This window comes from Panthera uncia, chromosome X (genome assembly GCF_023721935.1).
Source record: "Panthera uncia isolate 11264 chromosome X, Puncia_PCG_1.0, whole genome shotgun sequence".
Lineage (NCBI taxonomy): Eukaryota > Metazoa > Chordata > Mammalia > Carnivora > Felidae > Panthera > Panthera uncia.
The window spans coordinates 80,530,910-80,546,101 of record NC_064817.1 but is presented as its reverse complement, the minus strand read 5'-3'; the positions used below and the strand labels follow the sequence as shown (position 1 = coordinate 80,546,101).

Here is a 15,192-nt window from a genome sequence, read left to right as displayed (position 1 = left end):
TCTTGATTCCCTAAGTGGAGAGCCGTCCAGTACTGGTGGAGCTTCCCCTTCCTCTCTCCTCTCGGGGCAATCGCGCCCCCCCCCCCCCCCCCCCCCCCGTTTTATTATTTTTTTACCTGTGCTCTGCTGGTGGGCAGCGGATGCTTCGGCTTGGACAGCTGTGGATGTCTCTTCCCAGTCTCCGCGGGCTTGCACGGGGATGCTTCTTCGACCGCAGAGCGAACCGGTGCTGCCCAACGGAGCTGCTCCGCAGGGCAGACCAGTAAGTGGTAGCTAAGCCTAGGCAGCACGGTTCCCAAGGCAGCCGCGGCCGCCCCTGCCCACCCACTGGGTCCTCCCAGCAGCAGCAGCTAAGGTTAGCCTCTGCCCATTGACACAAAAGAGCTAGATGAGCTGGGTGGCGCGGCCAATCAGCGGGGCGCGGGGGCGGCCTCTTTCAGTCTATGGCCCTGAGGCCATTGCTAGCAAAAGTGGGGAGCCGACCAGCAGGAGCTGCTGCACACGGGCGCCAGAGCCAGCGAGGTGTCAAGTGCAGCTCGGACGCACGGACCTGGCCGATTTGCATTTTACCCGTGAGTTTGCTGCTTTCCCCCTTGGTTTCTTTCTCCCTCTCCCCTCCAACTCAACTCTCCTCCCTCTGCGCTTTGAGACCGGATGCCTTAAACACGAGGTGGGACAGAAATCAAGTGAACAATAAGAGTTCCTCACCTTTGTATAGGGGGGAAGGGGAGAAAGCATTTACTGAGCGCTTTCTGCGTGCGAATGTGCTGGCACAGACATCTCATTTATTCTCAGCAGCCCTGTGAAGGAGGTAGTGGTGTGCCTGTTTAACACAGAGAGAGAGAGATCTTCAGCACTCAACCAGTATGGTTAGGAAGTGCAGAGCTAAGCGCTCACACCCAAGTCAACATGTCTGATTTCAAAGGCTACCCCCTGTAAATACTCTCTACTCTTTGAGGGTTGGTGGAGAAAAGCCAAAGTGGAGATGTGAGGGCGCATTTGGAACTATATAGAATTAGTGAGCAAGGACTATTATCTTCATTGTACAGATAGGGAAACAGAGAGGTCAGGCGTCTTGCCTAGCATCACACAGCAAATAAATTTCAGCATCCGATTTTGCATCCAAGTCTGTTGTTCTAATGCCAACTATTTGCCTAGCTGACCTGCCTAGACAGTATGTTTACATCGGTGGTCTCAAACCACCAGGAGTCTTGGTGTGATAGTAGTGTTCAGTGAGGGGGGAGGGGAGAGAGTGGGGTGGGGGAGTGGGGTAGGGGAAGAGGTAGGCAACTTTTACAGTACCCACTATAGAAAAGAGGAAACTAAGGCACTTTTCTTTCTCATTCTACACTATACTTTATACTACAATAAGCTGCTTGTTTATTTAAAAAATAAAACATTATTTCTACAGCTTATGAGCTCAAAGGAAACAAGGCTCAGAGAAGTGAGATGACTTGCCCGAAATTACAAGGTGAAGCCAAAATTTGGACCAAATCTCTCTGACACCAGAAACTATGCTTTTAACCAAAGTATGGGTACAAGACTGGTTGCCTCAGAATCATTTTGGAGAGCTTGTTAGAAAGGCATATTCCTTAGCTCCACCTCTGGGGGATTCAGATTTGCTAGGACTAGGGGTGGGGAGTGTGATTTATATTTTTAGTGCTGTGGTTAATTCTGAGGTGTAGAGAAGTTTATGAATCACTGCTGAAGACACCACATCATGCTGAGGGTAATAAGTAAATGGCCTGGTGCCAATGTATCTGGCCACAGCACATCTGTCATGAAATGTAACCCCACTGAGCAGAGGTTCCTACCCAGGGTTTCTTATGAAATTGTCTGCAAAGAATTTGGACTCTGTATATTTTTCTGAGTTCTTAGTTTTGTAGATTTTTCAAGATAAGTTTGTGGCCCAGAAATGGTTAAGAATCATTCCCCTATAATCTTTCTTCATAACATCTTTCAACTTGTACTTCAGGAAGAAGTGTGAGAAATGAAACAGTTTGACCTAACCGCTGATCCACAGCTCTCTACCGCTGATACAGCTCTTTCATTTCCTGGCTTGAGGACAGGTTGCTAGGTTGCCCTTCTGTGAGCTCTTGAGGGGACCTCTCCTTTGCTGTATTTGGCATCACTGGCCCCAGAGAAAGAATAACTCCATGGAAACGGCATGCAAGGCTATCCTGCAGGGCCACCAGCTTGAATGGGCTGTGAGGCCAGTGGCCGGGAAACCTTCTCTATATTCTAGGACTTCTCATTCTTGGAGAGCAGGTCTTACTTTCCTTATGTAAATTGTGACTAGGAGGCCCCTGTGAGGCTTGTTCTTGACTCCTGATGTTTGGAAGCAAATGTACAATCTAATGCCCTTCCACGACTATTGTTGGGTTCATCTTCAACATGTCAAGGTATTTCACCTGCTCCTTTCTGCCTTCTTATTTAAAAACCCAATACCTAGGGTTCTTTGAAGTAAACAGCTCAAATTTGGAAATGAGGACTTTTATCTGAGGGACCTTTCTCTCGTGGATGGAACAGTGTGGAAGGGGTTGTGGAGGCTGGAGGGTATGGGAGGTAGAGAGAAGGCTGACCTCACCCAGTCAGCAGTGATGCTGGCAGTAGCTCTTAGGCTTCTTGAGACTTTTGCTTCTGCTCCCCAATACCATGACATCAACCCTGTGTCACAGCAGATTCTGTGTTTAAATTGTCTTCACTGCCAACTTAGGTGATCTGCAGGCGGACCTGGTGGGGATGGGATCATATAGGAGAAATAGATTCTAGAACTCTGACCAAAAAAGTGAGAAGAAATGGATTATGTAAAGGTGTCTACATTGGGCCCTTAAAACTAAGCTAAGGTCTCTTCCAGCAAGGCTGGGAGGAGGATTTGCTAAACTGGCTCCAGTTGGATATAGAGTATCCCTTATCTCTGGCCTCATGTGTGAGAGTGTGTTCCAATTCATGGCTCTGATGAGACCACATTTTCCAATTTCAACAAAGAAACCTTAAAAGTCTGAAGGTTAGGGAGATACAGCTTTTCAGCTGAAACAGTAATAGCTTCCCTGGCTGCCTGCCTCCTCTGTGCCAGGAACTTTCCATCTGTTATCTTTACATTTAAGCTTCTCAGCAGCCATATTAGACAGTGATTGTTATCCCATTTTGCAGATAGGGAACCTGAGTTTCAGGGAAATTAAGTAACTTATATAAGGCCACACAACTAGTAAGTGGAGTTACTGGGACTTCAGCCCCCTCAGGGCTGTCACACTTTAAAGCCCATGAACAACTTTGCTGTCTCCCAAACAAGCAATTTAAAATGCACTCTGCAAGGGCACCTGGGTGGCTCAGCTCACTCAGTTAAGCATCTGACTCTTGCTTGGATCAGGTCATGATGTCATTGTTTGTGGGCTCCATCTGGCTCTGTGCTGGCTGTGTGGAGCTTGCTTGGGATTCTCTCTCCCTCTCTCTCTGCCTGTTCCCTGCTTCTGCTCCCTGTCTCTCCCTGTCCTTCCCTCCCTCCCTCCCTCTCTCTCCCTCTCAAAATAAATGAAATAGACATTAATAAAATAAAATAAAATCTACTCTGCAGATGACCCAGTGCATTAGACTGATTTCAGCTTTTAGAAGAAGTGTAGTTGTAATCTAATCTTTATTTCTGGGATCTTTTTTTTATAATGAAACTAGTAATATAACTTAGTGAGCAATTTATATACTGAGTACTGTGTTAAGAGTGTTATATACTTCCTCTCATGCAAGCTTCATGATGATAATTTTAAAGATAAGGATACTGAAGCTCAGAGAAGTGAAGAGACTTGGCCAAGGTCATAAAGCTAGGAAGTGACATGGTGAAATTCACACCCAGATCTGTTTGACTCCAGAGCCTGTGTCTTTATGCTATAACACTTTTCAGTGGGGAAAACAAATATGACCCTTTTTCTAAATCCACTCCTGTCAGCCACAGCTCTATCTCCTTCCCACGGCCTGCATCCAGAACTGTGCACCATTCATATTTTTAGGCCTCTGTGCCTTAGGCCTCTTCCTCAGCATAGAATGCCTGCCATCACTCCTTCACCTAATGAAATCCTGGTCATTGGTTAAGGATCAAGTCAAATGCCCCTCATGAGAGAAATTTCTTCGCTGCTCCCTGTCCCAGGTAGAATAAATTGCTCTTGTCTTTCTGCTCTTACCTTGATTAGTGTACCCTTAATTTTGCCTTCCAGTATAGTTTAGCTCATTGTTGACCTGTCTCCCCGACTATATTCCCGAGCCCTTGAAGGCAGGTACCAAGTCCTATTCACCTCTAGCTTCACAGTAATTTATCCACAGTGATTTAGTACACAATCAGTACACGTTTGTGAGCTGAACAAAGACTGGCTGAGGGAGACCCTGCATGAACAAATAAGTGAGGGGCTGGATTCTGGGGTGATCACAGTCCAGGGTGATTCCCCTGGACTCGACTGACCAGAGGAGTCTGGAATCCCCTGGGCTCACTTTATTAGGCTTTAAACATAGGAGACACATCATGAGGTATAGGGAATAACTACTCAAGACTGACTCCAGACACATTCTATGGTCTGTACTTTGAAATTCATGTCAAGGGGCTAGAACAGTTTATAGAACATCTTTGCATTCACAGAAGAAAGGTCTTCTCTGCCTCATATGTGAACACAGGATTTGTTCCACCATACCTCTTTATCTGGTTCTGGCTGACCTGATCTTGCAGGAGTATATGCTCTATGGAGACAGATGGCGAAGTCAGGAAGCATCTCTCTATTTTTTTTTAATACATTTTATTGAGGTCACCATGATATGGATGCTTAACCACTTTCTCTCATTTTGTTTTATTAATCTTTGCAACAATCTTTTGAGGCAGGTCTATTGTTGCTATTTAATGGCTAAAGAAACAGATTGAGTATAGTGTCTTGTCTAAGGTCATATAACTAAGTGGTAGATACAGAATTCAGTTTCTTTTTTTAATGTGTATTTTTTAAAAATTTTTGTTTAATGTTTATTTATTTTTTTGAGACAGAGAGAGACAGAGCATGAACAAGGGAGGGTCAGAGAGAGGAAGACACAGAATCTGAAACAGGCCCCAGGCTCTGAGCTGTCAGCACAGAGCCTGACGCGGGGCTCGAACTCACGGACCGCGAGATCATGACCTGAGCCGAAGTCGGCCGCTTAACCGACTGAGCCACCCAGGCGCCCCTAATGTGTATTTTTAAGAGAGAAAGAGAGGTGGGGTAGGGAGAGAGAGGAGGGAGAGAGAGAGAGAGAGAGAGAGAGAGAGAGAGAGAGAGAGAGAATCTGAAGCAGGCTCTGTGCTGACATCAGAGAGCCTGATGGCGAGGCTGGAACTCATACATCACAAGATCATGACCTGAGCTGAAGTCCGACGCTTAACTGACTGAGCCACCCCAGGCACCTCCAGAATTCAATTTCTGATCTGTCTGCTCCCAAAGCCTGGCATCATAATTGGAGAATACATGGGAAAAAATGTGGATTCTCCTTCTCCCCTATAAAGTAGGAAGAATTAAATTTATAAAATGATGAATTAGATATTTAAGCTAAGGTGTTTCTAAATTATTGTTCACCTTTAATTCCTGAAAATGAATGACAAAATTGGCAGAAGGAATTGGGGATGGAAAAGCACAATTCTGCTATCAAATATTGGCCCTAATTCCTCCATGTCAGCCCCCAGTGTCATGCACAATATGAGAATGCCTAGAGAGCATTTCACCCCATCAGCTGATTGTATTTTATTATTTTATTTTATTTTATTTTATTTTATTTTATTTTGTTTTATTTTATTTTATTTTATTTTCAAGAGAGTGAGGGTGAAAGTGAGCAAGGGGCAGAGAGGGAGAGAGAGAAAGAATCAATCCCATGAAGAGCAGAGAGAGAGAGAGGGAGAGAGAAGAGGGGCTCATGCTCACCGGAAGCAGGGCTCGTGTTCACCCAATGAGAGGCTTAAACTCATGAGCTGTGAAATCATGACCTGAGCCAAAGTCAGATGCTGAACTGACTGAGCCACACAGGCACCCCATTCCATCAGTTCTGTTGTAACTGAGATGGATCAGACTCCAAGATGTCAATGAATTTCTAAAGGTCATACAGGAAGATAATAATAGACTGGCACTTAGAATGCTAGTCTGCCAAATCCTAGCCCAGTTTTTCCCCTATGTCAGCCTGCCTTATGCAGTCAGTCAACACATGTTTATGGGTAACTCAGGAAAATGTGGGTAAGAAGTGGTGCAAACATTTCCCTCATTAACTGTCCTTATTTAGATGCAGGTAAGACTTGGGGTAGAAGTTCCTTGGTAGTATATTTGGGGGGTGTTGGGGGTACCTGTGGTTTTGGAGGTCTGAATGGAGCTCCCGGTGGCCTGGAGTTGGGGGAGGCGTCCTTTTGGCTCTAGAGAGATGGAGGTGGCTACCAGGGGCCCAGAATTGTCCCAGAGGGATGCAAGAAGTGAGCCTCATGAGCCTTTGCTCCTGGCCAGTTCTCAGCTAGAGGGTCCAAGGCAGAAGGGCCCTCCCAGTCTCCTTCTGGCCATGGGGTTAAGGAGGTGAAGCTGAAGGCAAACACAGGGTGCTAAGGGGAGGGGAGGGGTGCTGGCAGAGCACAGGAGGCTGAGCCTCCACACCCGTCCATAGAGAGAGAGTGTGTGGCTGGGGGAGAGGAGAGGTGGGTTGAAAGGTCAGATTAAGGGGTCAGGGAAGAAGCAGGAGCAAGAAGCTAGGGAGGAGCTGATGGGGATGATTCTGAAAGGAGAAGCACTTCATGGCAGGGTCTGGGTATGGCAGTCCGGGGAAGGCTGCAGTGGGCTTCTTGCAGTGCCTGGCTTCTACCCCTCCCCAGAGGCTTGAGCTTGCACCCCTTTGTCCCTGTTGAGGGGCCATTAACTGCTAGCATAATTAGAGCCCCAATACCCTTCTTCCCTCAGGACCACACAGCCCAGGGTTCTGTGTGAAACCTCCAGAGTCTGCCATTCCTACCAGTCTAGATGTGAATCCCCTGCCCAGTCAAGGTGCCCTCTCCTCCTCTCCCTGTCTTCTCCTCCCCCCAATCTCTACAGCTCTATGCTTCTTCTCCTCCACATACTACCTTCCACCGTGCCACACTCTGCCCTCTCAGCCATATTTCCTTCCTCACAACCCCCCTCAGGGTCTCAGATCTACGCTGAGCATTCATTTCTTCTTGGTCCTGAGTTTCCTTCACGTGTCCTAGATCCCCAGTTGCTTCTCATCTACCCCATCAGCTCCCAGCCATTTCTGCGGTGGGATCAGTAGCTTGGTGCCCTTGTACTGTCTTTCCTCTAGTACATTGATTCTGAACTAGTGGTGATTTTGCTTCCCAGGGGACATATGGCAATGTCTGGAGATAACTATATTATTGCTGGGTTGATCCCACCTTGTGCTGCTGGCATTCAGTGAGTGGAGGCCAGGATGCTGCTAAATGTTCTATAATGCACAAAACAGACACCTACAACAAAGAATTGTCTGGTCAAAAATGTCACATGTGTCAAGGCTGAAAATCCCTGCTCTATTATATAGCTACAGGTCTGCAAGGATAGGCTTGGAAATTGCCAGGTATAGAGATTTTTGGTGCTGACCTTCCAGGAACAGCTACTCTCTCTGTTCCTCAGTTGGGTGGGGCAGGGCAATGCTAATGAAACAGTTACAACAGTGTTAGGAATCTGCAGGCAGAGAGACGAGGGAGATTCCCCACTCCCCAGATTTACTACCAGCTTTTAGAGAAAGTATTGGAATACAATTCTGAATGCCTTTCTGCTTCTTTGAGATAGTACCACTTTTTGAAAAGAGAATAGCAACTTATTGTAGCAGTTTACCAAATGCAAAATTTCATGTGGTGAAAGTTGAATGCAATATGTTTTGGAGTCCTGTTTTCCCAATTTTATTTTCTTCAATCACAAACCTTCTTTGAATATTAGAATATTTGATTTATTGGTAAACCACTGCACAGGTGACTTTTTTCAGAAAAAAAGAAAACAACTTGGCTTTTTTTTTTTAATGCTTATTTTGAGAGAGAAAGAGAGAGCACAAGAGGAGAAGGGACAGAGAGAGAGGGAGAGAGAGAATCCTAAGCAGTCTCCACTGTGCTGTTAGTGTGGAGCCTGGTGGGGCTGCATCTCACGAACTGTGAGATCATGACCTGAGCTGAAATCAAGAGTCAGACACTTGGGGCACCTGGGTGGCTCATTCGGTTGAATGTCTGACCTTGGCTCAGGTCATGATCTCCTGGTTCTGTGAGTTCGAGCCCCATAGCAGCAGGCCTGGGCTCGGTGCTTACAGGATGGAGCCTGCTTTGGATCCTCAGTTCCCCACCCCACCCCCGACCCTTCCCTGCTTTCTCTCTCTCTCTCAAAAATAAATAAACATTAAAAAAAGAGTTCCAATTTCTCTACATTCTCACCAACACTTAAAAAAATAGAAGAGGAGTTGGAAGCTTAACTGGTTGAGCCACCTAGGTGCTCCAACACTTCCTTTGTTTTAATTTGAGGCTGATGAACGATTTCTTAAGAAATATTTCTCAGAAACTCACCCAAAGTGTTGCTTGTTTCCTTAGAGCTAAGCTTCTTGGGACTCTGTTTCTAAGTAATGAAAATGCCACCAACAGATTTAAGTGGTCAGTAACCTCTTTTTTTCCCCACTCTTGCCAGTTTTCTTCCATCTGCACCCAGTTGTCTTCAGCATGGCAGAACAGAACCACTCTCCTAGAAAGGAACTTCAGCACAGGACACGAGCAGAGTCTCCAGGAAAGAAAAGCTGGCATTCCCAGGCCTATGCCCTTGGGGCCATTTCCAACTTTATGTCTACTTTTCTGACTTTCCCTATCTATAAGGTTGTGTTCCGTCAACAGATACATGCTATGGTGGTGTCAGAGGCTGTGCGACAGCTTTTGCATGAAGGCCCTCAATACTTCTACCGGGGAATATACCCACCTCTTCTCTCCAAGACATTGCAAGGGACTCTACTGTTCGGGACTTATGATAGCCTGCTGTGTTCTCTCTCCCCTATTGGGCCACACTCACTGGGACACCGCTGGGCTGCAGGGCTCATGTCTGGTGTGGTGGAGGCTGTGGCACTGAGCCCCTTTGAAAGGGTGCAAAATGTGCTCCAGGATGGTCGCAAGCAAGCTCGCTTCCCCAGCACCTTCAGCATTCTCAAGGAATTCAACTCTTATGGGCTTTGGGGGCGGCTGTCACTGGGCTACTATCGTGGTTTCTGGCCTGTCCTTCTCAGGAACAGCCTGGGGAGTGCTCTGTATTTTTCCTTCAAAGACCCCATCCAGGATGGCTTGGCAGAGCAAGGCCTGCCCCATTGGGTTCCTGCCTTAGTGTCTGGGAGTATCAATGGAACAATCACCTGCCTAGTTCTGTATCCTTTGATTGTGCTGGTGGCTAATATGCAGTCCCATATTGGCTGGCAAAGAATGCCAAGCCTATGGGCCTCTGCCCAGGACGTGTGGGACACTCGGGGCCGAAAGGTGTTCCTCATCTACCGTGGAGGCTCCCTGGTCATCCTAAGGTCCAGCGTGACATGGGGCCTCACTACTGCTATCCATGACTTCCTGCAGAGGAGATATCATTCCAGGAAAGAGCTGAAAGACTGACTAACTGTACAAAGTGTGGCCATGGCAACTTTGTTATCCTAAGCCTTCCCAGTTGGTCTAAATAGCTTATATCTTTGGCTTGGTTACCTAATGCAACAACTGTTTAGCATCTTTGAACTGCGAGTACATGGGAGAAATTGTCAACCACCAGCCTGTTGGGCAAAGACAAAGCCCAACAGGATTCCTTGGCCAGAAAAAAGAAAGTCACCCCAGTCCATCCACAGCTTCAACAGCCTCAGACCCAGGAGGCCCTTAAAAAAGCTTGTGACCCAGTTGAAATGTCACTCCTTTAAAGAATTCCTTGACAATAAGAGTAAAACTTTAAAAGATGACTTTAGTTAGGCACTGTGAGTTCTGGGACCCCTCCAGTTGTCCTTTGGACTAAACTTAGTGGAGGACCAGATACTCCAATTTCAAAGAACTATGTTTGACTTAGGATGCAGATTCCATAGAACATCTCAGATGACTGCATTTTCATGATATTGTTGACTACCCCTGCCACCATCACTCTCACTTCTCAGGGCTGTAGGTTCTTCTTTCAGTCAGGCTGGCATTTGTGGCTGGAAATCCTAAATTAGGCTTGCCTCAACTGATCAGATGTCATAAGAACTGATGGGGCTGGATATAGGGGTGGGAAGAAGTATTGTCACTTATGTCGCTAGATGGAAGGAATAGACTTTGAGGGAAGAGATTTAGTTCATGAGAAAAATTTACTATAGATTGCTTGTTATTATCTGCCAGTATATTTTTGATAGCAGGGCAATAACACTGCCTAGAAACCACTTGAGTTTCCCTAATAAATCTGGAAGTGAAATGACCATATCTCTTCACAAATAATTGCATATTTTATTGTGTGGATAAATACAGTTACAGTGACATAAAGATCAGAAATCTTAGCCTGTAGTTCAAAGCTATTCAAAATATGGTCTCCATATAACTTGCAGCATTTTATCACACCACTACCACTTACATGCATCCCTTAAAACCAGCCAAACTGGACTATTGTTCTCTCCCCCAAAATGCCATGAACTTTCCCATGGCAGTGCTTTGGCCCACACTATTTCTCCACCTGCAGTATCTGTTCCCCACATGCTAGTCTGCCAAAACCCTTCCAGTTCCTCAAAGCCTAGCTCACATGCCAGCTTCTCTGTGGAGACTCTTCTGATTTCCCATAACTGAATGTTACATTAGTCTCTAGTGATGCCCCTTTCCAATAATACTTCATACATGGCACTGATTCCATTATGTCACTGATCTCATGGTGCCCTGTGTTCTTCTTGATGTTCTTTAATACCTCCTACTAGACTGTAAAACTCCTTGAAAGCAGGAATTCTTGTATGCATTTTAAAATCTCCCATTGTGCCTAGGTGCTCAATAATGTTGGCTGAATTACTGAATTGATTGTCAAGCTGTGATATGATCTTTATCCTCAGGGTGCTGTCCCTTGTACATGAAAATGATGTTAGTGACTCACTGTCAGCAAGACACATACCTTTGAGGTGTGATTTTGTTTTCTTTTATTAGTGGATTTAGTTTTGTGCTAATGATAATGCTGCTGCTGATAATAATAATAAATGACTATTAACTAGAACATTTGATGAGTTTGTGTTATTGATGGCATGTTTGCTATTAGCAACACCACAGGAACTAAAATTTCACAAACAGAAACACATTGCATAACTATCCCATTCATTTCAACTCCAGAATTTTGAAGATTTCCAAGATGACATATGTTGCAGTTTTCCCCTTGGAGATAATATCATGATAGTGACCTCCACTTGCACCTCCTTACCTAACTGAATTTGTCATTTAAAATGACCTACTTATAGATCCTAGCAGTGAGAATTCCTCACTTAACATCATAGAAATTAAAGATACAGCAGTAGGCGGTATGAGATCAGAGAGCATTTGCCAGCAAGGTCAACAGAAAATGGGTGGTCCAAAAGAGCTGTAGATGAGTTCCCACATCTGATCCTCGTGCAGATTTGGATGGGGTAGGACAGTGCTCTGCTGGTGGATTTAAGGGCAGGGAACATGGGGTCTGCACAAGGAAAGGAAAAATAGAACAGCAGCTAGTTATATTTCAGCATAGTTATATCTATGTATTCCTTCTAACTCTCAGAAGGAACAAAATATTACTTAAAAATTTGTAACTTAGCTTGTAGCTTTTTTTTGAGATAGGGCACAAGTGAGCGAGGGGCAGAGAGAGAGAGAGAGAGAGAGAGAGAAAGGAAGGAAGAGAGAGAAATGGGGCTTACCTGATGTGGGGCTCCAGCTCATAGACCATGAGATTATGACCTGAGCCAAAGTCAGATGGACTGAGCCACACAGGCACCCCTATAGATTTCTTTTTTAATTTTTAAGTTTACTTATTTATTTTGAGAGAGACAAGTCAACACAAGTAGGGGAGGGACAGAGAGAGGGAGACAGAATCCCAAGCAGGCTCCACACCGTCAGCATGGAGCCTGACATGGGGTTCGAACCCATGAAACTGTGAGATCATGACCCGAGCCGAAACCAAGAGCTGGACGCTCAACCAACTGATCCACCCAGGCGCCCCTATAACTTTGGTTTTTAAGCTGAAAAGGAGATAAACTACTGTACTCCCCCACGTTTTAATCCAAGAGATGCATTTATTACCAAGTACAATGTCGATTTCCACTTATGTCACTGTGTCAGTTCATGTCCCTTTATTCATTTTAACTTATTTAGAAGTTTCAAACTTCTTGAAACTGTAATTTCAAACTTATAGAAAAGTTGCTAGTGTAAGTCAAGTTTAAAGAACACCCATATACCCTTTATCCAAATTCCCCTGTCAACATTTTAGCCCATTTGCTTTACTGAACATTCATTCTCTACCTACACACACACACACACACACACACACACACAGTATTTTTCCCTGAACTACCCAAAGTTGCAATTTTAATATTTCTTGATTCAATATTTGTAGATTCAAATTTTCAAAGACTGTGTTTTAACTCTATGACAGTGGCACAGTTACTATATAGACGATCCCCAAATTAACAGTGATTCAGCTTAGGATTTTTTGACTTTATGATGGTGTGAAAGCAATAGGTATTCGGTAGAAACTGCACTTTGAATTTTGAATGTTGATCTTTTCCTGACTAGTGATGTGTGGTAGATACTAGTGTAAGCTGGGCAGCAGCAAAGAGTTGAGGCTCCTAGTCAGCCACAAGATCACGAGGGTAAGCAATTAATACACTGACAACCATTCTGTACCCACACAGCCATTATGTTTCTAACTTTCAGTTCAGTATTCAACAAATTGCATGAGGTATTCGACATTTTATTACAAAATAGGCTTTGTGTTAGATGATTTTTTTCTAGCTGTAAGCTAATGTGAGTGTTCACGTTTAAGGTAGGCTAGGCTAGGCTATGATGTTCAGTAGGCAGGGTGTATTAAATACATTTTTGACATAAGATATTTTCAGCTTATGATGGGTTGATCAGGATGTAACTCCATGTTGAGGAATAGCTATAGAATATTAGAAAATGAAAGTTCATGGCATATTTTAAAGTTACATTGGTAGCAATTGTTTAAGTGTACTATATTTGCCTTTATAGAAACTTTGGATTTACATTGTGTTAATACTTGAAGCTATGCAATTCTAATATTAACATGAATTTACAACTAAAGCATGTTATAATTTAAATAATTGATTTTTACAAATTGCTTCACTTAAGAACCTAAGCAAAATTACATATCTTTTTCCATTTTAAGTCTTCTGAGCAAAGTTTAAGAGTGTAATAGTTTTCTAGTAATTTAAATTTTTTTCATCATTATTTTTGAGACAGAGACAGAGAAAGCGTGTAGTGGGGAAGGGGCAGAGAGAGACGGGGATAGAGGCTGAAGTGGGCTCTGTGCTGACACCAGAGAGCCAATTCAAGGCTCGAACTAAGGAACTGTGAGATCATGACCTGGGCCAAAGAAGCCAGACACTTAACTGACTGAGCCACCCAGCCGTGCCCCAGGAATTTTAAATATCATATTTAGTTTTGTGATGTAAATGTGGTTATATTCTCTGACATTTAAAAAATGACTTTTGGATTTGAGATAAACCAGGAGGTAATAAATACCTATGTTTGTTTAAAACTCATAAAATGTAGAATTTAGTGCTAAAGTTGCTTAGTATAAAAAGTTGAAATAAAAAGAATAAAAAATCTCCATATGAGCCCTGTATATCTTTGTCTAAATACAAACTATATCAGGTTTTCTAAAGCTCAAGGTGAAAAAAGAACTAATATATTACTATTATTGTTATATGGTTTATTAAGACTTCATTTTGCTCTTAAAATTTATTTTTAAACATTATATAGTATTATAATTTAACTACATTTTTGTAACAACTGCATATAGTATAGTATATTAAAGATAATAAAATAATGTTCCATATGAGAGAAAAAGCAGCATAATAAATCAGGAAAAAAGTGAGAAGTGTTCATAAATAAATAAATACTATATTTCCATATATTCTCCCATTTCTGTTTCTTTCATACCACCTTTTTTCCCCTCAAATCTTCAACACTTCCTCACCCCTCCTGAATCGTAGGTGTTGACCTTGCTTTCCATTTTATTAAGAAAAGAGAAGCATTCAGAAGAGAGCTTCCAGTTAAAAGAACATTTATAATTACCCATGTAATGACCACCCAAGACAAGAAATACAACATCTTGATAACTTCCACCCCCTCATTTTTCCTGCCTCCAGTCCCCCACCACTGATGGCCTTCTTCTCTCCATCCTAGAGGTAACCTGTGACTATTGTGATATCATTTCTTTGCTTTTCTTTATAAGTTTATCTTCTGTATAAGATTCTCTAAACACAGTTTTGTTTCACAGATATTTCAGCTTTATATAATTTATATACTTGGAATTGTGACTACCTTGTTTCACTCCACATTATTTGTGAGATTCATCCATGTTGTTGCAGGTAACTGTAATGTTATTTCTTTTTTAAAAATTGTGATAAATTTACTTAAAAATGCTTTGTTTCTTAGAGCAGTTTTAGAGTCAAAGGGAAGGTACAGAGAGTTCCCATCTACTCCCTGCTCCCACACGTACATAGCCTCCAGTATTATCAACATCCCACACTACAGTGATACCTTTGTTGCAATTGATGTACCTACATTAATACATCATAATCACCCAAAGTCCATAGTTTACTTTAGGGTTCATACTTAGTGTCGTATGTTCTATGGGTTTGGACAAAGAAAAATCAGGAAAAAATAGAGACTAGAGTAAATAATAACATAACATTGAAAGTAATGACCAGTTTTCCAAACAAAACAAATTTGGCAATGCTTTAACTACATTAACTAAGAAAAAAAGAAAGAAGACTCAAAAACTGAAATGAGAAATGGAAAAGAGTACAACAGATAACAGAAATATATAGTGTGATAACAGATTACTATAAACAATTATATACTAATAATTCAGATAACTTAGAAAAAACCCAAATAATTCCTAAACACGCACAAGTAACCAAGACTGAATAGGAAATCGTCTTAGACCAATAAGAAGAATGATGGTTGAATTAGGAATCAAAAATCTC

The 15,192-nt window shown here is 43.1% G+C and overlaps 1 protein-coding gene across 1 annotated transcript; it reads left to right on the top strand.

The window, feature by feature from the left end:
- The first annotated feature begins 486 nt into the window (after window positions 1-486).
- Window positions 487-11,189, top strand: SLC25A53 (solute carrier family 25 member 53). The gene is made up of 2 exons (XM_049644133.1): window positions 487-572; window positions 8,667-11,189. The coding sequence occupies exon 2, from the start codon at window positions 8,699-8,701 to the stop codon at window positions 9,617-9,619; it is 921 nt and encodes a 306-aa protein (XP_049500090.1). The 5' UTR covers window positions 487-572; window positions 8,667-8,698; the 3' UTR covers window positions 9,620-11,189.
- Window positions 11,190-15,192: the final 4,003 nt, after the last annotated feature.